Source organism: Pinus tabuliformis, chromosome 2_1 (assembly GCF_031772625.1).
Source record: "Pinus tabuliformis cultivar Carrire ecotype Pingquan chromosome 2_1, CPIR1, whole genome shotgun sequence".
In the NCBI taxonomy this organism is placed as follows: Eukaryota; Viridiplantae; Streptophyta; class Pinopsida; order Pinales; family Pinaceae; genus Pinus; species Pinus tabuliformis.
Genome location: NC_142299.1, coordinates 228,379,108 through 228,406,560, shown reverse-complemented (window position 1 = coordinate 228,406,560; position 27,453 = coordinate 228,379,108). Strand labels below are relative to the sequence as shown.

The following is a 27,453-nucleotide window of genomic DNA, read 5'->3' as shown; positions in this document are numbered from 1 at the left end:
AAATGGCTAGCAAAAATGTTGGGATATGATTATGAGATAATTTACAAGAAAGGGAGCAAAAATCTCATAGCGGATGCTTTATCATGCCAATTTGAGGAGGAAATCACCCTGCTAGCAATCTCTCTTCCCATTCTAGAGTGGATTGAAGAGGCTCGCAAGGAATGGTTTTCACATCCTTTGCACTCCCAACTCATTAATAAATTGCAGGCGGATCCAAATTCCACAATGGGCTACTCTTGGCAGGATGAGATTCTTCGCTACAAGGACAAAGTAGTGATATCACCAACGTCCACCCTCAAAAGTTGCATTTTGGCAGAGTTGCACTCATCTCCCACTGTAGGCCATTCAGGCTTTCTGAGGACTTATGCTCACACTTGACATTCATTCTTTTGGACAAGCATGAAAAATCACATTCTTACTTTTGTAGCTGAGTGTGATGTGCGTCAGTGCCACAAAGGATAAACAGTCAAATCCCTAGGCACATTACAACCATTGCCCATCCCTGCCTCAACTTGGATGGAGGTTTCTATGGATTTCATTACGGGTCTTCTAAAGTCAGGCAACAAGTCAGTCATCATGGTGGTTGTGGAAAGAATTTCTAAGTATGCTCATTTTTGCACCCTACCCCACCCTTTTACACCAGCTCTGGTGGATCAATCTTTCATGGACCAGATCTTCAAATTGCATGGCATGCCCACTTCCATTGTGTCTGATCGTGACCCAATCTTCACCAGTAACTTTTGGCAGGAACTCTTCAGGCTAAAAGGTACCCAACTACAAGTCAGTACTTCCTATCATCCCCAAACTGATCGTCAAACTGAAGCAGTCAAAAAATGTCTAGAGACCTACCTCAGGTGTTTCACTTAAGAAAAGCAACATTTATGGGTACAGTGCTTATCTCTAGCTGAATGGTGGTATAATACTAACTATCATGCCACCAGCAAAATGACTCCATATGAAGCAGTTTATGGTCAACTCCCTCCTTCACCTACTTCTTATATCCAGGGATGCTCGAAGGTACAAGCAGTGGATCAACTCCTACAGAATCGTGCAACCATGCTGGCCCACCTCAAAGAGAATCTCCATCAAGCTCAAAATCACATGAAGCAACAGGCAGACCAACATCGTTCAGAGTGCAAATTTCAAGAAGGGGATCAGGTATTCTTGAGGCTACAACCATATAAGCAAACATCACTCAAAGACAAGGGTTGTTAGAAAATATCTCCAAAATTCTACGGATAGTATCAAATACTTCGACGCATTAGAGAAGTAGCCTACAAGCTAGCCTTACCACCCACTGCAAAAATCCATCCCATCTTCCATGTCTCATGCCTCAAGAAAGTGGTTGGGAACCATTGCAGAATTCAAACCAGTCTTCCAGAATTGGATGAAGAAGGTTCAATCTTGCTCCAACCTAAACAGGTTCTTGACACCCAAGAACGGCACCTGCGCAGCCGCACGATCAAGGAAGTCCTCGTCAAATGGAAAGACACCTCTCCAGAAGATGCGACCTGGGAACCAGCCATTGGTCTTCAGTAGTTTCCGTAGTTTTAGCCTTAAGGATAAGGCTATTTTTATGGGGGAGGGCATGTTAGGGTCCAACCTTAACCCCCTTATTTATGTAATAAGGTCAAGTCATAGTTATAGTTAGTCAAAGAGTCAATAAAGCCCATATTAATAATTGTAAGTGGTTGACCCAGAATTAAAGAAGGGACCATAGTTAGTTGCAAATGGGTCATGGTATTAGATAGATGGTATTAATAAGAACCATGGTACTAACCCATGGTATTGCATGTATGAATCCTATATAAAGGATAGAGACTCCCCTTGAGGAGCGTCATGTCTTATTTTGTAATTGAGCCCAGCTCTATTGGGGGTTGCCCCCTCAAAGAGGCAAGTGAATATTGCTTTCCTTTCTGAAATAATAAAATGCATGCTGTTATTTCTTATTGTTCTGTGTTCTGGGCATATTTCTTCACATATTTGGTATTCTGGTATCTTCTCACAGGTCAAGAGCATAACAATCGTTTTCCTCGTGACCAAACGACAACCACCATCAGAGCCCATTTCATTGAAACTTTCCTCATAAAGTAGTTACACTAGAGTTACGAGATGTAAAACTATGGAAATAATTCATAGAACTTAGGTGTTAACATTGCTTTGCGCACTTGGTTCTTTGGGTCTCCCACAACCATGTGCTAGTCTCATCAGAGCCCCTTTCATCGAATCAAATTTTTTTCAAAAGGATTCAATAAGAGGTTACGAAATCTTGACCTCCGATGTTCCAACCTCTGAGACCATGTCATGTTGAAGTCATCATCTCCATGTGGCACCTCCTTAGTGGTGACACGTGTCACAAGATTTTCCCCATTAGGCCATTGAAAATGCTAATCAAGCTGCCACATGGCCACCATACAACCATGTCATGTTGACATCATTTTCCACTTCAACTCCTCAAGGCCAATCACCTACCATCATGTGTCCTACCGAATGATAGAGAAAGGGTCCCTTGGATCTTTGGTTTTTCAATGAATTCCTTTGTAAACTTTATTTCTCGCAATCTTGACACTTTCAAAATAATTCAATTTACAAGGAATTTACGAAAATCCAATGTTCTGGAATGCCTTCTTGCTTACAATATCCTGATAATCCATCTACTATGAGGTTCTGATATCAGCTCGCAATGTTCTCTTGCTCGAGTATCAGATCAGAACTTTTCTCAAAAGGAATTATAAAGGAGTTATTGAATTCTTATATCGAGTTTTGATATGCTCCCTTCCTTCGATATTCGATGTTGCAAGGTTCCAACTTCCCTCCAAAGTCCTAGACTTGCTTCCAATATTTGGCTCCCGATTTTTGGTTTGTTGTACTATTCTCCCTTCTGATCTCCGAACTGCCAACCTTCTCTGATATTTCAGGTTTTGAAATATATAGGGTACAAAATTCTGCCTGCCTTGGACTTTAATACCCTAACTTTAGTAGTCATTAACTTTTGATCCATGAGGCCATTTATGGACATCCACATACCTTTGGAAATCTATTTCAGAGAACTAACCATCTCTCCTAATTCCAAGAGTATCTAATTTGATATCTTTAGGAAAAATATCCTCCAAAGTTTGGGACTCCCAACCACCATAGTATTCTTTTTATGGCTTCTCCAGTAAGCCTTCTACTATGGTGATTCTCAACCATAGACTGCAGCAACCATAGGAATCCCCCTGATCTTGACACATTAAGCACAAGCACATCAATGTTAGCCCAATTACCATCTTAATTAGTATAGGGACATCAAAGCCAACATCTACTCCCACAAACTATCATTTTGGTCTAGTTGAAATTAATGCCAACACTTGTGCCAACTGTTAGATAATACCAACTACCCAACACATCTCCCCAACATTATCATTGACATCAATGTAAACACACTTGTAGCCACTACCAAATGTCCAACAATATCCCCCTTTGCATTGATGTCAACATCTCAACCTCATCTTCACTTTAATGACCACACCACATGTTGCTTCCTCACTTCTCCTAGCATAAGCCACCAATGGATTTCTCTCCTCTACATGGGCAATCATAGCTTCTCCAATACCTCTCTCCTGCTTTGACATAAATGGAAAAGGGCTACAATTTTCATTTTTCTTCTCCATGCAATCATTGGTTGTCAATGACCAAGGATCTAGTTGTTGACGTGCATTTTTCTTTGCATTTTTCTCTTCGAGGACTTCTCGTTGCTTCTGATCTATAAATTGGATATATGTTATATGCTCCCCTAAACATACACTATCTATGCTTTGAATGCCTTCAGTTCTTGAACACCTTATGGCTGTTGGCTAAATACTCCTCTTTCCAATTCATATTTTGTATCAGTTAAAAAGAAACTGATACCAATTAAACTTCTCATGGTATTGTTGCTGCTACAAATACCAATCATTAGTGATGCATTTCAGATTACTCTTCGCTGTTTTTATTGTTTCATCCTCTCTGCTCACTTCTCCTGAGCATCTCAATCATTTTTTCTCACCTGAGATAATACCTCAAAACATGGATTGTTTCCTAAACAATACCAATTTCACTAAGAAATAGATACATATTCGATGTTGTACCAAGCAACCTCTTATAACACTTTCTCAAAAAGAAATGTCCACTTACACCCAAAGGCTACTCCATATGAACCCATACAATCAATTTTCATAGCGATACCAATTGAAGGCTAAGGGACATGAAAGCTTATTCAATTGTGTCTCATGAACATAATATTGCTAGGGATAGTAAAACTCACAACTTAAATTAAATAAGGGTATTTCACCCAAGACGCAAATCTTTCATTTCCTGAGGAATCTTTCTTCTTGAGGTTGATAATATTTTCTTGCTACTGCTTACTAAAGCATCTCCCCCTGAGCCAATTATCTCTGATTTCTTGCATCCACTTCCTTTCTTCTGTGCGGGGACTGATCCTGTGGACCTGACATAACTATGGGCTTCCTGTCATTCCACACTTCTGCTACGACACATCTTCTTTTCTCGCAAAATAAAGTGTTGTTGTGTACTCCCCCTGAAATCATGTTGGTTGCACTTCTCCTTTCTCTTCAATGTTGTTATATTTGAAATAAGCAAATACCTTATTGTAATCAGCATGGGGCTCAAACATACCTTCACTGTTCATATGCATCTTACTTGTATGATATTTTGTCCGCATCTGACTTATTTTTCCTCATTTGAGGCCATTCTCTTGATTTAATGAAAATAAATAGAGGATCTACTCCCTTTGAGTAGATCATCCTCTCTCTTCATTCAAACCTTCTTTGGCTGAGCCCTGACATAAGCATTACTTTTCATCTTCTTCCTTGCCCATGTTTGCGCCTTCTCTTGGTTCCGCATGGATAGAGGAAACTTCTTCTTCAATTCCTCTTTGTTAACCCAAATATTTTTGTAGCCTTTCTACCTCACAGAGGGTTCCACCACAAGGGTAAGATGATCATTCTTCCTAGTTTTCTTTTGATATATTCCTCCTCTTTTCATCTTGCTCTTTTGACATTGAGCATTGAACATAAATTTGTATTCCTCACCTCCATTGTTTCTTCTTGTCTTCAAATCCTGAGTTGTTACATTTTCATGCACATGTTGAGAATCATGCAATTTATTCTCATATCTGAAGCTCGCTCTCTTTTCAAGACTCGTATCACTGCCAACATGCCTTCTCCTAGCTTCTTTACACATTCTTGGGTTGCTTCTACCCAACACATCTCGTTTTCTTGCATGCCATCTACAGTCTATTGATTCTTTGAGATATTTTTCCTTGAGGAGGAAAGGGCCTCTATTGGTTCTTAATGTGCCTTCCATGATAGTTTGCATCATTTCCTTGCACTCTTTCTTTCAACTTCGTAGCTCTCTTCTTCTACTTTTTTTTTATTCTGCTGCTCAACAGTTTTCTACTTCCTTTTTTTCTCTTCTTGTTGTCCAACAACCTCTTTTCCCTATTGCTACTTGGCTCTATTTTTCTGCGCTCCTTTTTGTTGTTGAAGTTCAACAACTTATTTTCTTCAATTTTTGTTAGAACCTCGAACTACCTTTACCTTGGAGTCGACCCTTCAATTTTTCCCTTCTTGGAGCTAGTTTTTTCTTTGAAACCCAAACCAACATTGATGAGCGGGGATCTTTGCTTAACAAGCATATCATCTAAGGCCTTTGTGCTCCCGTCAAGCTTCTGATATTGATACAACTCTTTATTTGACTTTTGTAAGTCTTGTCCTAATGAGACCACCTCAACTTGTAGTCTCTCCCAATAAGCTTCCTTCTCACTCAACTAGTCAACATGCCACTTAGCCTGCTAGCCTGTTCTTGTTGAGAATTTAGTTCAATTATTTTTTTTCTCAACTTTTCATTCTCAAGCTCATAGATTTTAAATTTCTCTTCTTTCTTGATATTTACCTCTGATAGGTCCTTGATCTCTTTTAGAGAAGATATCAAACTCCTTCTAAAGTAGATCCTTTCATTCATATCCTTGTCTTCAATATCAGAGGTGCTAGCTAAGTCACCACAGAGATTTAAAGCCATCTCTGTGTCCATGGATTCTTCCATAGGTTTTAGGTGTATCCCATCTTCATCACTACCCGGGGTACTCTTTTCTTCCTCTAAGGTACCCTCATTGGCTATTGCTACAAATGTAGCTATCTCTTCACAACAACTAGATGTATGACTATCTTTATCTTCAAAAGAAGAATATGTACATCTAGTGGCTAAATGACCTATCTCTTTATACTTATCACAACAAATATCCTACCTTCAGAGTAGCATGGTATCCCTTCTAAGACTTCTTCATGATCAACACAAGTGTGATGAGCAACAATTTCTGCATGTTCTTGTTCATTGTTAGAGAAGTAGGGTTCCATAGCCTCTACTTGAGCCACATGGCTATCTCCTTCATATAGAAATTGCAGTTTGTCCAACATTTCCCTTGCTATCTTGTAGTGACTTACTTTCTCAGCATCTAGCTTAGACATCTCTTTCATGATAACCTCCATGGCTTCTTCATTCTTCTCACTCTTTTCTCCATTCAATACAGAGCACAATACATCAACATCCAAGTTCATTAAATAAGTTTCCATTCTAATCTTTTAGAGTACATAATTTGATCCATTTAAGAATGGAAATCCTTTTGATGTAAGCCAAGTTTTATTAGCCATTATTTTCATTTGATCTACCTTCTAGTGGTTAAGCTATTCCTGAAGGAACCAAGCTTTGATACCAATTATTGGAAACAATCTTGATACTGAGCAGGGGGTGAATCAGTATTAAGGCTAATTTTAACTTTTTATGCCAATTTATTTTTTATTCAAACTTGGCATCCATTATATGAGAGCATCATTTAACCAAACATAATAGCAACCATATAAATCAACACAAGCATATACATCATGAGCAGCAAATGCATGAGACGCAGAGGTTTTACGTGGAAACCATTTCAGGAAAAAAACCACCAAAGATTGTTGTTGTTATTGATTTAAAATAAGAGCACCTACTCTATTACATCAATCTCTTTTTGATCCACCAGTCACAGGAAGCACAAACTCCCTCCATTTGTAGACACCTATTCATCTTACCATAAGAACCAATTTCACGAATTTGTTCCAAGCACCAACTTTCAAGAGGCACCAAACCCCAAGCCTTCTCAAGCAACCACTAGAGATGGAAGCACCAACTTCCTGTATGTAGGCTCCAACCCACACACCAATAGGAAATCAATGTTCTCTATCCATGGAAACCACTCTGCCTGATATCAACTTTGTTCTCTACTCACTTTGCTCACTCTACAACATCCCACTGCTCTACTCAATAGCAATCACTCATCACATCCCATGAAAAAATATGTTCTCTTCTTTGCATTAGTATACACTCACCTCTCAGCCTTTTATTATTCAGGCTCTCGTGCACTCTTACACCACAACATAGGTTCTCTCATCCTTCTCCCTCTGCACAGTAACCTTCAACCTTTCTCACATAGCAGCACTCTCTATCAAGGTCTCTTTTCTATGCATAGGCACTTTCTATCCTTTCTTTGTAGAACAGGCTCACTTGGCCTCACACAACAGCATGCACACTCACACAGAACTCTCTTCACAACTCTCTCAACAATGTTGCATTCCCCCATTTTTCTCAATTGTGCTTCTTTATTTTGTTCCTCTATTGCAACTGGTTGATGTTGTTGGATTGTGTTATATTATTTCCACGACTAGTCCACGTAGTTAACCAGGGGGTTAGAGGGGGTCTGGAGCCCCACCTTTGTTGTGCCAATTGGGTAGCATGGGGGTCACAGGGAGTTTGAGGGGTGCAGGGAACCCCTCTCTATGGGGTCCAGGGCAGCGCCCCAGAAAAATTTGGTTTTGGAACCTATGTTAGTTTGGGCGAACCCACCTATGGTTTTGTGCATGATTTGCGCACATGCTTTTGGACGTGATGGTTTTCGTTCCATGGAGTTGGATGCTTCAACATGTATAAATATGTATTATAACATTGAAAGGAACATAATGAAGAATCAAGCTGGTAGTCCCGGTTTTGGGATCCAGGGGAAAATCTCTGTGTATATGTGTTTTATGTGTTATGCTCTCGCATGGTTTATTTTATGTGTTTTAGAATTCGTATGCAGGTAATTTCTGTACGGGGTTAAAACCTACATTTGGTATCAAAGTTGTTTTTTTGGCTTCAAGGGGACGCCTTTGTTGCTGAGGGGTTTCGCTCGGGCCTGTGGTAGACTGTGTTCAGTGGGAGATCTGCGAGATCGATTTTAGTGGTGAAAGAAGATGGCGAGCAGTGGAAAGATAGAGATTGAGAAATTTAAGGGTCAGAGTTTTGAGTTGTGGAAACTCAAGATGGAGGATCTGTTGGTGGATAAAGATCAGTGGATCATAGTAGATCCAGGTACTAAACTAATGGGAGTGTCCGATGAAGAATAGAAGAAGTTGATCGAAAGGTAAAGAGCCCAATACGATTGTGTTTCTCAGATTCAATATTGATGAATGTATCAGGGGAAGCTATGGCGAAGGCTTTGTGGGACAAGTTAGTGACTTTGTACCAATCTAAGTCTTTGGTGAATAAACTATTCCTGCGGAAAAAGTTGTATAACCTAAGGATGTAAGATGGAGACTCGATGACAGAGCATCTGAACGCATTTAATATTATGGTAAGTCAGTTAGCATCTGTTGATATTAAAATTTCAGATGAAGATAAGTGCATTAGTTTGTTGTGTTCTCTACCAAATTCGTGGGATAGTCTGGTTATTGCAATAGGTAGCAATGCAACTACCTTGCAGTTTGATGAAATAGTCTCATCCTTGCTGATGGAGGAGATGAGACGGAAAAATATGGAGAGCCAAAATGGTGATGCCTTGTCTGTATGAGGACGGTCCCAGAACAGAAACAAAAATAAGTCATCGAGTGGGAGATATAAATCTAGAGGGAGATCTAAATCTCCAGGAAAACCTATAAAGGTGGTGTGCTGGAAATGCGAAAAGGAAGGGCACTACAAAAGGGATTGTAAATCTAAAGCTCCTGATAAAGGAAAGGGATTTGATGATGCTCCTTTTGTAGAGGTGAAAACCACCTCAGATGAAGGTGGAGATGTGTACTTGGCTTCTTTAAGTACACATGTAGATCATGAGGCATGGTTGATTAACTTAGATGCATCCTTTCACTTCACTCCCCATAGAAAGTGGTTCTGAGAGTATGAGAAATATGATGGTGGTGATGTCTTCTTAGGGGATGATAGGAAGGCTAGAATTTTTGGTCGCAGAAAAGTAAAGTTGAAGTTGCAAGGTGGAAGGGTTAGAACACTTTCGGGTGTTCTACATATTCCTGCATTGGTCAGAAATGTAAGTTCTGTAAGCATGTTGGATGATGTATGTGTAAAAGCAATGTTCGAGAAGGATACTTGCAACATGATTTGGGGAGCACTAGTATTGATGCGGGGAGTTCAGATTGGAACTCTATACAAGTTGAAAGGTAGCACATTATTGATGGGTGCAACAGTTCTGTGGTTCCTAAAAGTGGAGCAGAAAATCTAGTGGTCTTTGGAGAGAAGACCATGTTGTGGCATCAAAGGCTTAGACATATTGGAAAGAAGGGCCTTCAAATACTTCATGGTAAAGGTATGGTAGAAGGTATGAGTAATAACTCTCTGGATTTTGATTTCTATGAAAATTATGTATATGGGAAGTAGAATCGGGTGAGTTTCCCCTCTGGTGGTAAGAGGGAAAAACATATATTAGAGCTTGTGCATAGTGATGTGTTTGGACCTATGAAGGTTCCATCACTGGGTAAGTCTGTGTACTATCTATCATTTATAGATGACTTCTCGAGAAATACATGGATATATTTCCTTAAGAAGAAATCTGAAGTCTTTGACAAGTTTAAAGAATTCAAGGCTCTGGTGGAAAACTAGATAGAGAAGAAGATAAAGGTGCTAAGGACAAATAATGGTGGAGAGTTTTGTAGTAAGGAATTTGAAGAATTCTGTAAGAAGTGTGGTATAGCACGACAAAAAACTACTCCATATACACCTCAGTAAAATGGAGTTGCAGAAAGAATGAACAAGACGTTGATGGAAAGGGTAAGAAGCATGCTCAGTGGTGCAAGGTTAGGATAGGAATTCTGGGCAGAGGCGATGGAGACAGCATGTTACCTGGTCAACAGACCACCTTCATCAACATTGGAGGATAAAACTCCACAAGAAGTATGAACTAGTAAGAAACCATCTCTTTATCTGAGGGTATTTGGATGTGATGCGTATGTACATGTTCCAAAGGAGAAACGAACGAAGTTGGATAGTAAATCTGAAAAGTGGATCTTTATTGGGTATAAGGATGGCTTAAAGGGTTATAAGCTTTGGAACCTAGTAACAAGGAAGGTTGTGTACAGCCGAAATGTGGTGTTCAGAGAGGTGAAAGATGTTGTTAAATATGAAGTCCAACCAAAGGAACCTGAGAAGATAGAGTTTGAGCTAAAGGAGGAAGAATCAGACTCTACAGCAGAGGAGGAATCAGAATATGAAGAGCCACAAACTCCGGGTGTGAGAAGATCAGTTCGAGAAAGAAGGCAGCCAGAAAGGTATAGTCCATCTTCTTTATGTTCAAGTTTTGCTTTATCTATTACTGATGATGATCCCAGAACTGTGAAGGAAGCAGTAGATTCAGCGGATGGAAAACTTTGGAAAGATTCCATGGTTGATGAAATGGAATCTTTGTACAAAAATGAGGCTTAGGATCTGGTGGAGTTGCCGGTTGGAAGGAAACCCATTGGCAGTAAATGGGTGTTCAAGAAGAAGACAAATGTAGAAGGAAAGGTGGAGAAATATAAAGCTCGGTTGGTAGAAAAAGGTTATTACCAGGTGTCGGGAATTGATTTTGGTGATATTTTTTCTCCTGTTGCCAAGGTAGATTCTATTAGATTTCTTTTACCTATTGCTGCTGCTTTTGATTTTGAGGTAGAACAGATGGATGTGAAGACAACATTTCTTCATGGGGATCTGGAAGAGGAAATCTACATGAAGCAACCTAAAGGCTTTGTGGTGAAGGGTAAGAAAGAACTGGTATGCAAGTTAAAGAAGTCTCTATATGGGTTGAAACAGTCACCAAGGATGTGGTATCATAAATTTGATACATTTATACGGAGACTTGGCTTCACCAAAAGCAAAGCAGATCACTATGTGTATTTTAAATTAATTAGTGACTATGTTATTTATTTGGTCTTGTATGTGGATGATATGTTGCTGGTTGGAAATAACAAAGAAATTATCTAGGATTTGAAGACCCAATTGTCCTCCAAATTCGACTTGAAATATCTTGGTGTTGCAAACTATATTTTAGGTATGGAAATTAAAAGAGATCGGGCAAAGAGGAAGATCTGGTTAAACCAGAGGAAGTATGTCGAGAGAATATTGTAGAGATTTAATATGTAGGATAGTAAATTGGTGAAGGTTCCTATTCCTATAGGTGTAAAGTTTGTTAGCACTCAGAATGAACCTCAACTGAGAACAAGCAATTCTGAGGCAACCACAGACCTAGCTTTTGATCTGGCATCTAGCCCTGCCAGACCAGAGAGGACTCTCTCTTTTCCAACAAAATGTAGCTATGATAACTGAATCTTAGGCTAGCTATGAAGAATAAGGAATTGGTTGAAAATTGTGGGTTGAAAACAACAAGAGAAGGGACTATTGGGCTATGGATTCGGGGCTAGTTTCTGCCGGCAAACTTGGGGCAAAGTAAGCGCAATGTATAGCTAGATTAAACATATAATGAGAGAAGAAAAGAAGGAAATGAATGCTTCCCTACAGGCATAAATCAAGGGATGGATCTACAGTGGCAACTTTAGAAGAAAGAGAAGCACAAGGTTACTCAACAAAGCATCTAACAGAGGATGGATTCTGAAAAGATAACCACTACATCAAACAACATAATCATTGTGAAAGGAGCATCGTGCATGGATGGATTCCTAACACTTCCCTTAGGGAATGTTGTAACCAAATTAGCAGAAAAATTTTACAAGAAAAACATGTTGCACATTAAACATCGTGATGAATCCCAAATTTAAAGAGCAGAAAAAGCTTCATTAAAATAATATTCAAGGAAAACTTTACAAACTCCAATGGAAGCCTCACTCTACTAAAAAAATCCAACCATTACACTCTGAAATTCATCAAATATATACAATTAGCTCATCCCTGTACTAAGGGAGTTGAGCTTAACCATCTCTCTCAATATAGAATTAGTTACATTAAATTTGGACCGAATTTTTGAAAATAGGGATCAAATATGAACTCATATCTCTTGAACCACAACACCTGTTACAAAAATGAAAGAGGTTTTTGTAGATAAGGTAATATTTAAGAAAACCCTCTCTCAAAGTTTGGAAGTTTCCATTTGCCTGGAATCAGTGCCACAAAATAATCTCTAAACAGGTAATCACTAAATATTTAAATCTGTAAAAATAAGTTGTAAAGATCTAGTCAACTATTCGAATTCATGACACCTGTGAATAAAATGAAAGAGTTTTTTTTTATATGGCTTGTGTTTGACAAAAAAATCCTTTGGTTTCTCAAAATTACTTTCCATCTGTTGTAAAATGGCACCGCACTACAATGACTAAAACAACAAAACAAATGCAAAATTTGTTTTGTTTTAATGTAGGCTTCAAATATCACCGCATATCTCCCACATAGTAACACCTATGCATAAACTGAAGGAGGTTTTTGTTATTTGGTATGTGATTGAAAAAACAACTTTCTCTTTTATAAAATTCATGTCCATTACTTCAGAAACTGATATTGTAGTAAACTTGTCCCTGTGTGCAGCAAATGACCTCAAAACATGCATAACCAAGAATCAATCATTCATTTCGATCACATCTTCTGATCCGGGAGCCAGTTTTGGGAGTGTGATATACCGTTGAAAATATTTCTCCGACATGCTTCTGATGAACATGCTTAGGGTATGATTTTCACTGAAAATCATGTGCAAAACATCTCTGAAAACTAGACATAGTAAAAGCCCATTTTGATCCCTGGTTATTAGTTCTAGTCTTCGCAGCAGAACTAACAAAGTTATCTGCTGAAAAGTGTCCCAAGACACAAGAAGAGGAAGAGGACATGTCCCGTGTTCCATATGCAAGTTCAATCGGTAGCCTGATGTATGCAATGGTATGTACTAGACCAGACATTGCACATGCAGCGGGAGTATTGAGCAGGTTTATGTCAAAACCAGGAAAGGAGCATTCGACAGCAGTGAAGCGGGTTTTCAGGTATTTATGTGGCACTAGTGATTATGGTTTGTGCTACCAAGGAAGACCAGAATTGGATAGAGTGTTGGATATTCATGGCTTTGTTGATGCAGACTGGATTGGAGATCTGGATCAGAGAAGATCTACAAGTGGGTACGTGTTTAACCTATTTGGAGGTGCAGTTAGTTAGATGAGTAAGAAACAATCAGTAGTGGCACTATCAACTAAAGAGGCAAAATACATGGCAACCACTCATGCAAGAAAGGAAGCAATTTGGTTGCAGAGATTGTGTTCAAGTATGGGGTTAGTACAGGGAGCTATAAGGATAGACTGTGATAGCCAAAGTGCAATTTTATTGGCAAATAACCCTACATATCATTCAAAGAAAAAGCACATTGATGTTCAGTATCACTTTGTGAGGGATATGATAGAAGAAAAAAAGGTGTTGGTGGTAAAGGTGGACACTTTGAAGAATATTGTAGATGCATTGACAAACTCTGTGAGCTCTAAGAAGTTCTCTTGGTGTAGAGAAACAATGGGCGTTGCAAGGTTGGATAAATGAATAAGCTCTCTTATGGCCCCTTGTGGAAAGAAAACAACAAGTGGGATAATGTTGGGTTGTGTTATATTCTTTCCACGACTAGCCCACATAGTTAATCGGGGGGTTAGAGGGGGGGCGGAGCCCCCCTTCGTTGTGCCAATTGCATAGTAGGGGGGTCACAGGGGGTTTGATGGGTGCAATTAACCCCACTCTATGGGGTCTGAGGTAGCACCCCAGAAAATTTTGGTTTTGGAACCTATGTTAGGTTGGGCGGACCCACCTATGGTTTTGTGCATGATTTGCGCACATGTTTTTGGACGCGATGGTTTTCAATCCATGGTATTGGATGCTTCGGCATGTATAAATATGTATTATAACATTGAAAGGAACATAATGAAAAATCAAGCTAGTAGTCCCAGTTTTGGGATCCAGGGGAAAATCTCTATGTATATGTGTTTTATGTGTTATGCTCTCACATTGTTTAGTTTATGTGTTTTAGAATTCGTATGCAGGTAATTTCTATACGGGGTTAAAACCTACAAATGTTGCCTCTCTAGTCCTATATCCACACTACCTGAGTGTACCTCATAATGGCTCTCCATTCTGCTATTGTGTTTGACCAGGCCACTGTTGCCTCATTAAACTCAAAGTATGGGGTCCTGAGCGCTTCACCAACTCTCTGTGTGATTCTTCATGCTGAGAATTCAATCTCAGTCCAACTTTACACTTCATCCAAGCCTCCCATTCTTATTCATGGCCCTCTAAGCTTGATTTTACCTTAGGATGACTTATCTTTTCTTCATTTAATACACTGAGGCGTGCACGAGAAAATCCGAGGTAGCTTTCTCAGCGTAGGGCTGGCCCAAAACTTGGTGGGCTCCAATATTGCAGAAATAATGTTGCAACTCCTGGGGCTCCCTTCTTTACTTTTATCAACCCAGTAGTTCGTAACAAACTTGGAAGCGATGGTGCTATATGCACAAGTAATAGCTCTTACTGCAGGTTGTCACTTGATCAGCTGGCGCAAGTTCTCTAGGAGCTTAAGCCAACTTCTATGAGTTCTCAGAAGAAGCTTTTAACTATGATGGAAGAGAGCTAACTCTACAGAGGTTATCCTATTTACAAAAAGATAAGGAAAACTGAAATGAAATGCAAACCCCATCAAACCCTAGTTTACCCACTTGTTGACACCTAATCCTCAGGATTGGGTGAATATACTGTAAATAGATAAATAAGTAACATGGACAGTCATCGGGAGATGAAGTGAACAGTCTCTCCCTCATGTATATAATGAAGACCTACTTGATGGAATAATACATACGAATCATTTTTGCCTTGAGGAGTTACTGCCTGGCCTGACATGGTATCAGAGCCAAGTTCCCAAAATAGTTGTAACTCCCTTCTGCCTACTGCTCTCTGTCCTCTGTCCCTGTGGATTCTGCCTACTGAGTTCTCTGTCCACTGTCTACTATGCTCTCTATCCAGTCTCTCTACTATTCTCTAAATTCAAAAAGTGTTGAGTATAGCAACGATTCCGAAGAACGCTAGTGCGGTGAGCCATTGTGAAGAACGTGGCATCGTCTGCTTACATTTCTCTTCACCTATTTTTCCTTTAGACGCTACATCACAGTTTCTGCTGAATTTGATTTGTCACATACTGTTACACAGTAGCACTTTCCATGTGATTCTGATTACTCACCATGTCTGATACGTTCAAACCCTGCGTGCCCTCCATTGCCAACAAAATACTCTCCATTTGCCTTGTGGTGGTGGTCTGCACTCTATTTTGAGAAGACAAGCAACCTGATAGTGTATATATAATGATTTTGCCGCAGCAATGCGAGGTGCTTAGCATTAGCCCTCTGCACATTGTTTTTGGGGATGACAGGACCTAGATAGCTCGAAAGAAACATGACCTGAACCCAACGTGAAGAGTTGCGCAGTGGAAGAGTTGAACACTGCTCCATATACGCAGTTGATTGGCCCAGAAAGGGTTACTTTTTTTTTGGTAATTTTTACACTTTCGAATCAATGCTCCAGTCATCATCAATTAAACGCTCTTTGTTCTTCACAAAATTGCATTAGATGCAAACCGCCCTATATATTTATGACCGATTTTGGTTGAGAAAACAAGTGAATTTTGAAAAATTGTGTCAAATGCCCCTTTGAATTGTAATTAAAAAAAAAAAAAATTTACCACCAGAAGTACAATTTTACTATATATTGGCAGAAGTATTTTTCTATCAGCAAAAGTATTTTTTGTTATAGTATGCATTCAATCATATCTATTATGGGAATAGTTCTCACTAGCAAGGAGAACTATCCTGAGTGGTCCTGGATGATAAAACACACCCTCATTTTCAATGAGTTGTGGAAAGGAGTGTGTGTTGGAGACGGAGACAAATAATCAGAACAACCTACCTCAGACAAAGAGCTCATCATTTGGGAAAACAAGAACAGCAAAGCTGATGCATTAATTGTAGCATATGTAAATGAAGAGGTGAGTCACCATATTTCTCATTTTCAACTGCTTTTGAAACCTTACAAAAGCTAAAAGAACTCTTTGACTCACATTTAGCACTTGAAGTTGTTCAACTCATGATTAAACTCTTCACTCTTGAACTACAAAATAATGATCCTCTTGCTCTTGCATCTGAAGTAAAGTCCATAATGCATGATATTAAATCCACTAAGTTTGAATTGGATATTCCTCTTATCACTTTTCTCAAGGCACTTTATCCTACTTACTCCAATTATCTTGAGTCATTGCAAGCAAATGGAAATCTCAAAGATATCAAATTTGACTCTCTTGTGAAAAAGTTTGTTGAAAGAGAAAAAGCTTTTGGAAAGAAGACAGCCCCTGAATCTTCTGAAGAGGCTGTGTGCCTTACTCATAAAGAAAAGCATCCTGCTCAAGATTCTTCAAGAGGAAGAGGTGGTCGAAGAGGAAGAGGAAGATATTTCAGAGGCAGGGGGGCAGACATTCTCAAGGAGAAAAGGCAGATTTGCACTGCATTCGCTGCAAAAGAAATGGATCACATGATGCCTCTACATGCAAGCTACCATGGGACAAAATTGAATAACAAAGAAACCAACAGAAAGGTAAAACTGATGATACAGACAAAGTTAAAGCACCTGAATCCACTCACTATGTTGTGGCACAATGTAACATTGGAGTAAATGAAGATTTGTTTAATGCTTCACTTACTTCTTGGAAAAATGATTGGTTGCTTGATTCAGGAGCAACCTGCCACATGACACATAGAAAATATTTTTTTGAAGATTTCACTGACAATGTTGATGGAGCAGTATACTTTGCAGACCAATCAAAAATCAAGCCATCATGGCTTGGCACAATCAGGCTTAAACTGCTTGGTCTTCCAGACTTTCTTCTGCATCATGTTCTATATCTCCCACAGCTCAAGAGAAACTTGCTATCCTTGGTCCACATCCGCCAGAAAGGTCACTCTATTCATATGTTTGATGGCAAGCTTAAGGTAAGAAAAGCATCTGACCACTCACTTGTCATGAGGGGAATAGAAGAAGAAAGGCTTCTCAAGCTGTAAGGAACCTCTGCTCGTGCACAACATTTCTCATACAATTCTCATCATGAAGAAGGTACACTTCCATCAACTTTATTATGGCATGCTAGATTTGGACATTTGAACTATGATAGTCTCCGTTTGTTGAAGAAAAATGGTGTTTCTGGTTTGCCTACAATTCCTAGGAAACTTAAACAATGTGATGCTTGCATTCTAGGAAATCATAGCAAACAGTCTTTTCATGATTCACATTCAAGAGCACATAGAAAACTTGAACTCATTCGTTCAGATTTATGTGGTCCAATGTCTGTTCCTTCTGCAAATGGAAATAAATATATGGTGACATTTATTTATGACTACACCAGAACGTGTTGGGTTTATTTATTGAAGAACAAATCTGATGCTTTTCAAACATTCAAGAATTTTCATAAATGGATTGAAAATGATGCACAATCTCATATTGGGTCTATTCGTACTGATAATGGAAAAAAATACACATCAAATGAATTTGAAAACTATCTTCGCCTACATGGGATCAAACATCAAACAATTGTACCTTATAATCCCCAACAAAATGGTGTAGCTGAAAGAATGAATAGGACAATATTAAATATGGCACGATCCATGCTTTTCTTCAAAAATGTAAAGATAACTTTTTGGGCTGATGTTGTTCTATGTGCTGCATATATAAAGAATAGATTTCCATCTAATGCTATTAGAAACAAGACTCCTTATGAAATGTGGTATGGACATGTTCCTTCGGTAAAACATCTCAGGGTCTTTGGTTCCACCTGTTATGCGTTGATACCAAAGGTACATAGAAACAAACTTGGTGCTAGAAGTCGTAAGTGTATCTTCTTGGGGTATTCAAACACCTCCAAAGCATATTGTCTCTATGATGAAGTAAATAAAAAGTTTGTTTTATCTAGAGATGTAATTTTTCTTGAATCATCCAAAACTGACAATGTTGTTGAGTGGCAACTTGATCGCTTGGATAGATTCGCAAAAGAAAAATCATTTCAAGAATTTGATAATTAGATTCCACATCTTGAAGGGGGGATTCCTATACTAGATCATCATGTGGAATCTTCTTCTGAAGAACACTCTCCCCGCATGAAACTCCAACAACAGATGATGCTTTAAGTGATGTGATTGATAGAATTGGGAGACTCAATCTTGATTTAGTCCCAACTCAATCAACGTAGCAGCCTGGAACATCTGAGAAAGGTCCCCAAAGTGGCTGAAAAAGACACTTGAAAGTGTTCATCCTGATGAGGTTGGAAAGACAGAAACTAGAAATTCAAACTGGCAAAATGGAGGTGATGTGGATGACTCTAATTCACTTGTTGATATGGATGTTTCTTATGATTGTGAATTGAACTTGTCTACAAATTTTGAACCAACTTCCTTCAAAGAAGATGCTTCTCATGATGAATGGAAAGAAGCAATGCAAAAGGAGTATGATGCCCTCATAAAGAACAACACTTGGAAGCTGGTTGATCCTCCATTAGGAACCAAACCAATTGGCTACAAGTGGGTCTACAAGAAAAAGTATAAAGCTGATGGCTCTCTTGACAAGCATAAAGCTAGGCTTGTGGAAAAAGGTTTTGCACAGAAGGAAGGGGTCGATTATGAGGAGACTTTTGCCTCCATAGCAAAATGGGCTAGCATCTGGACACTCTTTGCACTAGTAGCTCAGAACAGTTGGAAAGTTCATCAAATGGATGTAAAAACTACTTTCTTAAATGGAGATCTAAAAGAGAATGTTTTTATGTCTCAGCCTAAAGGATTTGCTGTGAAAGGACATGAACATAAAGTATGCAAACTTGTGAAGTCCTTGTATGGCCTAAAACAAGCACCATGAGCCTGGTATGAAAAACTAACTGAGCATCTTCTGAAACTCAATTTCAAACATTATGATCTTGATGATGCAACTTTATTTGTCAAGAAAGTTGGAAAAATAGTTGTATATCTTGTGGCATATGTATATGATCTCTTGATGATAGGGAACAATGAAAGCTACATAGTATCCATAAAGAAGGAATTGGGGAAAAGTTTTGAAATCACTGATTTGGGCTATGTTCATTACGATCTTGGCATTGAAGTAACCCAACATCTGAAGTCCATATTTCTTTATCGAAAGAAATACATTGGAGATCTGTTGAACAGGTTTGGCATGACAGAATGCAATCCTCTTACTACTCCAATGGAACAAAACTTAAAACTCACATCTATTGAAGGAAAATAATTTGAGGATGCAACAAAGTATAGACAACTTGTAGGAAGTCTCAACTACCTAACTACTACCAGACCAGACATTTTGTTTGTTGTTGGAATCCTCTCCAGGTTTATGCAAAAGCCTTGTGAGGGACATTGGTCTGCTGCAAAAAAGGTTCTAAGGTACTTGAAGGGAACTCAAGACTTTGGAATCAAGTATACGCAGGTGGACGACTTCAGCTTGATTGGTTACTCTGATTCAGACTTCAATGGAGACAAAGAAACTAGGGTATCTACTTCAGAATATGCTATGAGTCTTGGATCAGGAGCTGTCTCCTATAGATCACACAAACAATTAGTTCCAACAGATTCCACAACAGAAGCAGAATACGTGGTAGCAGCTGAAGCAACAAAAGAAATTGTGTGGCTTAGGAAATTTCTTGAAGATTTGCAAGTAAAACAAGTACAATCAACTCCACTCATGATTGAAAATACCTCTGCAATAAAGTTGGCCAAGAGCCCAAAGTTCCATGATCAAACAAATCACATCAATACTAAATATCATCTAATTCGACATCATGTTGAGGCCAAAACAATCCATCTCCGTCATTGTTCCACTAATGAGAAAATTGCAGACATCTTCACCAAAGCGCTTGGAAGAGAAAAGCTTGAAAAATTCAGAATGATGCTTGGACTCACCAACATCCCTTCAGATTAAGGGGGGGAATGTTGACACCTAATCCTCAGGATTGGGTGAATATAATGTAAATAGATAAAAAAGTAATATCAATAGTCATCGAGAGATGATGTGGACAGTCTTTCCCTCATGTATATAATAAAGACCTACCTAATGGAATAATACATACGAATCATTTTTGCCTTGAGGAGTTACTGCCTAGCCTAACACCACTAAACCTACTTTTGCAAGAAAAGATATGGAAACTACTAAAATGGGTGCCATTGACTACTGAAAAGGTAAATTGCATTTATTCATGCTACTTTTGAAGAGAAATGAGAAAAAATCTTCTTTTTGTACTTTGAGTATTTTTATGTGGAATTATTATGCTTTTGAATTGACTGGTTGTGACTGTGTAGAGGGTTGGTGGCAAAGGAAGATGGAGTTGGTGTTTGCAGAAGGTGAGGCATGTGTAGAGAGGTCCTAAGAAGCCCCTAGTACCCTTCTGAAGACTTCAATTGCGATCAGACTTCGAAAAATCGCTCACAGGAAATTCTACAGGAGGCTACAGGGGATCTACAGGAGGTTCTATAGGAGGATCTACAGGAGGAGGCCGAAAGTGGTTTTTGGAGGTTTGAAGGTGGAAAAATGATGGGAGAAGGGAAATGAAGGTTGGATGAAGGTGTTGGGGTGTCTATAACTTGTCAAGGAAGATCAGGGACGAAGGAGATGGTTGGATTTGTTCAAGGGACAAGAAAGCAACTTTGTGAAAAAATGCAGAAATTAGGGTAGATTGGCGAAATGTGGCGAATGAGTGGGGAAATCTTGGAGAAGTGAGTTGGTGCTGGCTGTTTGATGGAGGGATAGTGAGCTGAGATGTGCTACGATAAATCTGCACATCCGCTTAGCAAAACGGACCATAGCAAGAACAGAAAAACAAAGTTTTGTCTAACTTATCCTAATTTCTGACCTAAAACCGGAGAAATGCTAAACAGTATCTTATCAATAGGAAAGCATGCAAGAAAAACATGGTAAATAAACAGGAAATGATCTAAGCATGTGAATCTAAACTACTGTCAACTTCTCCAACTCGTAATATCACACTAGTAGTTGCATTGGAAGAGCAAAAACTGTGTTTTTGGTGGCAGCAGTAGTGCCTTGACCTCAGATCATGGTCCCAAGGAGGGAGAAAGGAGATCAAGACCTATTGTTGACATTTTTGGATCTTTTTCTGTTACTACAGCAAACTACTTAAGCAACTTGAAGCAAAAACAACTATTCTAACCATCAAAAGCAACCTAATCTAATGAAGCAAAATGAACCTAAACAACATAAATTATCTCATGAATGAAAGAAAAAGCATATAAATACACAAAGGAGGTGCTAGGAAGCTTGTGTTGGGCCCTAACCCAATAGCTTCAGCCCTCTAGAAAAGATCAGTGCTGGTTCAAAACTTGGTTCATCTTCATTTATCAAAAAATAGCAGTTACATCACAAAACTGTCTTCAAAAAGAGCTCGAAAATGAGCTGAGTACAAGGCTGCACAAAAGTGTGAAAATATACTAAGAACTGGCTAACCTACTGAGGCTTGAAGCCTTCTTATTTATGCAAGTGGGGACTCCCAACAGTCCTCCTAAACTTAAGGAATTCGGTTGTCTAGAACTGAAGATAACAGCAGCCCTACTTGACTTGCTCGGCTACCCCTTAGAATCATCAATGTGGGCCTTTGTACTCCAAGCTACTGATGGAGAATTCAAGGAAGGGATCATTAATGAAGGAGACACCCCTCCTACAAGTCCTCATCTCTGTTCCCTCGAGTTTGGCTGCCATTTTTCTCATAAATTCCTGGTCCTTGTCCAAAATTGTCCAAAAAATCTGCAATAAACACTCATTAGAATACATGGCAAAGTGACTATCTCCATTGACTATATTGACATACATATATTCAAAAACATGCACAAAACTATTGAGAATGGTGGATTAAATGAAACTAATAGGCAGAGTGAGCCCATATAGTTACCCATTTATGGGGCTCATCATCACCCCCTTGCTGAATGGGTTTCTCATCCTCTGAGCAAGTAATCTAGTTCTTCATCTTTAATAGCTCTAACAGATTCCCTAACATCCCAAGCCTCTGATGTGATGTCTTCCTCTCTGTCATGGAAACCTGCTTTCTTGTCCACTTCCTCCCATTGTTTCTGTTCTTCCTCCTCCTTAACTCCTTCCAACAGTCCTAGCAGCAGTGGAGGACTGAATTTAAGACCAATCCAGTTGGCTTTCAAGTTTTGCATTGATTGTTTATATAGGGCACTCTCCTCATGGCTTCTCTCATTCTGATTGGGGAGTGATACTCCTTGATCTTTAGGCTATGCAATAATGTATTCCACCTTCTCATGCAGGCATGAAGGTAGTCATCACCAAACAATCTCTCCATATCTTCAAAGTGAGCAATAGCCTGTGCTTTCCTATCAACATAGTCAGGGGCAACTTGAGGATTGGCTGCAAGGTGCTGGTGGGCATAAATGAGATCCAATGGTTTTGTTGGTTCTGCCCTTATCATCAGGGGCTCACTTAGCTCCTTTGCCATGATTTTCTGAATTTCCACTGCCCTCTTTTCTTCATGGTTCAACCAAGAAGCCATAACCATGAGCTGTAGATCTCCCAATGCAGCATTCAGATCCCATAAATTCATGTCAGGAAGTGCCATGTTGTGTAGGTAAAATTATGCTAGCTTGGATTTATCCTCAACTAAACTATTATCACATAAATGCATAAATTGGCTATAATCTTGAAATGTTGTTGTGCCCCTCTGGGCCAATGTGTTGATCTGGAATTTGGGCCACTAATCTTTGAGATACAGTGCATATGATCTAGCTAGCTATCTGCGCTGTAAGGCCTCCATTGCCCAGCTGGCCATGCAAGCCATCTGGGCTTCCTTTTCTTGCAACTGCCTTTTCAAAATCAGCACTTCAGTTGCTTCCTGAGATTCTTTTTCTTACTGTTATTCATTAGTGTCTCACTATCTGTGTGTAGTTCTTCTTCTTGCTACTATTTCTCCACTGCTTCACTATCTACCTAAGGTCCCTCTTTTTGTTGATGTCCTTCCAAAATTGGCAACTTATCTCCTCCTTGAGGTTCCCATTCTTGTAACTACTTTTACAACAGTTCATTTTCTTCCTGTAGTTGAGCTCTTCTGATGTTGTCTGTGTGTCTTACCATGCTCAACTCCCTGCTCATCTCTCTCAACTTGTTTTCCATGTGCCCTATATCTTCGACTCCTTTAGATTTAGCAATCTGCATCCAGGTGTGGGTCCTGACTCTTTCTTTTTCTAGTTTGAAGAAAAGAGGCACAACGAATTTTTGTGGGATGATCTTCCCACCTTCCAGAAGGTTATAGTAGGAGCCTAAGTTAGGCTGAGGGCTTGGCTCAGGTATCTCTTTTGCCTTACCTTCCTCTTGGGATTGTTCTTCTGCCTTCTTTTCTAGTTTTTCAGTTTCTTTGAGCTTGGCCAGTGTCTCCTGTAGAGAGGTTTGTGCCTCCTGTAGGATGGCTTTAGAGTCCATCAATTTGATTCTTTCCTTCCAGGTGGAGGTCTTTGGACTTCCTCTCTCATAGGTGATGGAGATTTTGGATGGAGATTCCTCCTTTTTCATAGTAGGTGCATACTCAATGATAATGGGTTCTTTTGATGGTGGCTGGGGCTTACCTACCTTAATCCTAGTGCTCCTCCGGGCTTTGAAATACATAGATGTCTATCTTTTTCTTTTCCCCTTTTGCTTAGTTGGAGTGCTCAATGCAACAAGGATAGTTGCTGCTTCCCTTGCTAATGTCTCAGGGGACACTTCTTTTTGTTGTTCTTCTTCTTCATCCTATGCAATTTTTCCTGTGTCTACTACTTTTGTTTTTGTTTCTGCTATCTCTAGTGGTGTTTTCTCCCTTTCTTGCTGAGTCTCTGCCTTTCTTGTGGCAGTGTTTTTCTGAGCTTTCTTGGGATTATTCTTCTCCTCTTTTGTCTTCTTCCTCTTCTTTGCTTTTGATGTTGTTTTCTTTTCTGTCTTAGGTTCAACTGTGGTTTTGTCAGGTTTCTCTTCTTCTTTATGTTGTTCCTCTTTTTCTTCTTTTCTTTGAATATTTTGTGCTTCCTCATGAATTTCCTTTCCAAGTCCTCTGTCTGCTCCTCCTCTTCACTGCCAAATGGGCTAAGTTCATCAATAAGAGTTTTGATGTCATCTTCTTTGGACATGTTCCTGAAAATTTCCCAGGCTATGGGGATGGTGTATGTGTGTAGAGCATCCTCTACCAACAATTTGATGAGCCCATGGTGGGCCAGTTGGTCTGGAATCGCTGCATTCAATTTGGTGCCACACTCTATCAAATATTGGAGGAGAAAATATGGCAGACTGAGTTTTCTAGCTGCAGGTAAGTCCATTCCATATCTTAATTCATGCAATAATCTGAAGTGATAACCATAAACTATACTGAACCTTCCTTCACAAGAGATATATTTCATGATCTGGTAGCTGACCTCACCCCATGGATGAGGTAAACTTGTCCTTTTGACACCATTCTTATCCTCTACATGATGTTCATCAAGCTAAAAAAATGTATTTTTAATAACTTTTCCTAATGGTTTTTCTTCTTTGCTCTAGGGGAGCCCAAGTGGAAGATCTGTGACTCTGCTGATGAATTCTGGTGTAAGCTCTATGGTCAAACCCCTGAAACTGACTGTAACATGGGTTTTTGAATGTGGTCTTAAGGACATTAAAAATTCCTTTGTCACCTCCTCATCATATCCATGAATTTTATCAAAGACAGGCATCCAAGTTTCCCTAGTGAAGAGGGCTACCACTTTTGGGTGTTCATGCAATTTTTTGGAGTTCAAAGGCTTCGTTCTCATAAAACCTTCTGGCATGGTGTTTAGTGACTGCTGGAAATGTTCAAGTGAGGAGGAAGGCAACAAACTTCAAGACCGAAATCAGAGGAATAGCTGAGGTTTATCTTTCTGAAACCAGAGAGGGAATTTCTCGTGTTCTTTTTTCACAACATCAATTTGCAATTTTTCCCTCCCTTCAACCTAGTTTTCAACCTGAATTTACTTCTCGACTTTTGGAAGAAATCAATATTTTGACAGAACAGAGAATATATAAAACAATATTTTTTTCACAGAGTAGATAGACTTGCAACTTCATTTTTCACAGGCTCGGTTTCTATGGTTTCATCCCATTTTTTTATAGAAGAATACGGGAAAGGGAAATAAAAATAGATTTTTGAGAGTAGAGAAGAAATTGAGAGACTGTATGGAATTTAGGAAAATACAGGCAAACTTTTGTGCTCACGTCCCCTGCCTTTTTTCAACCCAATACTTTGCTTCTAATCCACCACCTTGTATAGATATATCATATGCAGAGTGGGTTTCTGAGCCTACCTCTTTTCAAGCTCGATTTTGAAAAAAATTATGAATTTTTCCTCTGCAGAGATGCTCTCTGGCCTTCTTGTAGAAAGGATCCTGTAGAATGTGCTAATGCTCTTGTAGAATGTGATAAGCAGGAGGGTTTCGAAAACTAGCAAAGGATGATTGGTTCACTATTCTGAAGGTGGTAGGTTAGTGCTACAGTCAAGAACTCATCGATGCAAATGAAAGCAAAAGGTGGTGGAAGCTTAGAGCACACTGTACTTAAGCTGATGGCGTGATCTGCGGTGACGAGGTGAGGTGGAAGGATGGGTACGTTATCCCCATCCGGACCATTGGTCCTACTCTAGTGCCATTATGGTATTTCATGTCACCTGACCGCCATCACTTCCATTATTCCATTATATGCCGCCACCACTACTGGTTCTAAGCTTTTTTCTTCCCAAATTGACGGGCCACATGTGTTGACTGCGTACCTGAACTGCTATTTGACTGGGACAAATCTTGTTTGAACTCAACAAGGGTGATTTGAATTGAACGAGGGTGATTTGAATTGAACGAGGGTGATTTGAACTGAACGAGGGTGGCCAGTTAGCTGGCCACCGATTTCATTTAAGCATGACCATCCCAATAGTTCATGTAGTTCCTAAATAATATTCATTCAACAGAGGAACAGGTTTAACCACTTACCTATTAGTCGTTGTTGTGCTCTGCATGCACAGACTTTGGCACTTCATTTTCTCATTGTTGTTGCTGTTGGTGCTTTGCATGCTCGGACTTTGGCACTTCATTTCCTCATTGCTGTTGCTGCTAGTGCTTTGCATGCTCGGACTTTGGCACTTCATTTCCTCATTGTTACTATTGCTGGAGCTCATGGCCTCTGAAATAGTGGCTTATGCTGGTGATTTTTCGATCAGGCTCTGCTCCTTGCATGTTCCATACATCTTGGCTACACTGACCCTATCTCTGGAGCTTGTTTTTTAAAGGGATCAGCTGCTACAGGAATCCTGCAAGATTTCTTGTAGCTGCTTCTCCCTCTAAAATTTCAGGCTGATGCTTGAGTAGGGACTGAAGAGACAGCTGAAGAAGGTTCTGAATGAAAGGAATAATAGCTGGAATGCATCAGGTAAGAAACAAGTGAAGAATGTTGTTGTTTTATTCATCATTTTTAATTTTTTTAAGACAACAGAAACAGAATTCTGTGTTTTCTGTGCAGGGAAGAAAAAGCGAGTGGAAATGTGGGTGTGCAGGGATGGAATGGAGAATTAGGAGTATGGATGGTGGCAGGGAGGTCCATAGGCCTTCTAGACAAATTTCTAGCCCTCGGATTCTTTCCTAAACTTGATTTTGAGCTCTTTGTGGTTTCTACAGGAGCCTCCTGTAGAATGCATGAAGTTTCCTATAGGATGCGAAATTTTCAGAACAACTGAGACCAAGGCCTGGGAAAAGATAGTAGTGATGGAATAATGAACTATCAAGGGTGTATGTAGCCTAGCCATGTCCTTTTCTTCTTATGTGTCTCTCCTACAATTTGTAATGCATTCAAAAGAAGTTAGGTTGTTTTTTGTTTTTTTTTTCTTTTCTTGTTTCTTTTTCTTCTTTTTTTGAGACAGCTGGGGCGCCTCTAGGAGGTTTTCACCCTCACTGCCTGCCCTCGGTGCCTCCAAGATTTTTTCACCCAGGGATCCTTTTTCCCTTTTTTTTTATTTAACTCAAGGTGTGGGTGGAGTGGAGACCTGCACCACTACCAACACTGTTCTCCTCAAATTCTCAATGCATTCCTACTTGGAAAGGG

The 27,453-nt window shown here is 39.5% G+C and overlaps 1 protein-coding gene across 1 annotated transcript in view; it reads left to right on the top strand.

The window, feature by feature from the left end:
* The window catches only part of LOC149199560 (ubiquitin-like domain-containing protein), a 42,022-nt gene extending 15,480 nt beyond the window's left edge, over positions 1-26,542 (top strand). Inside the window, exon 3 of the mRNA XM_089400616.1 lies at positions 26,381-26,542. Within this exon, the coding sequence (XP_089256742.1) occupies positions 26,381-26,542 (162 nt within the window). The remainder of the gene's footprint in view (positions 1-26,380) is intronic.
* Positions 26,543-27,453: the final 911 nt, after the last annotated feature.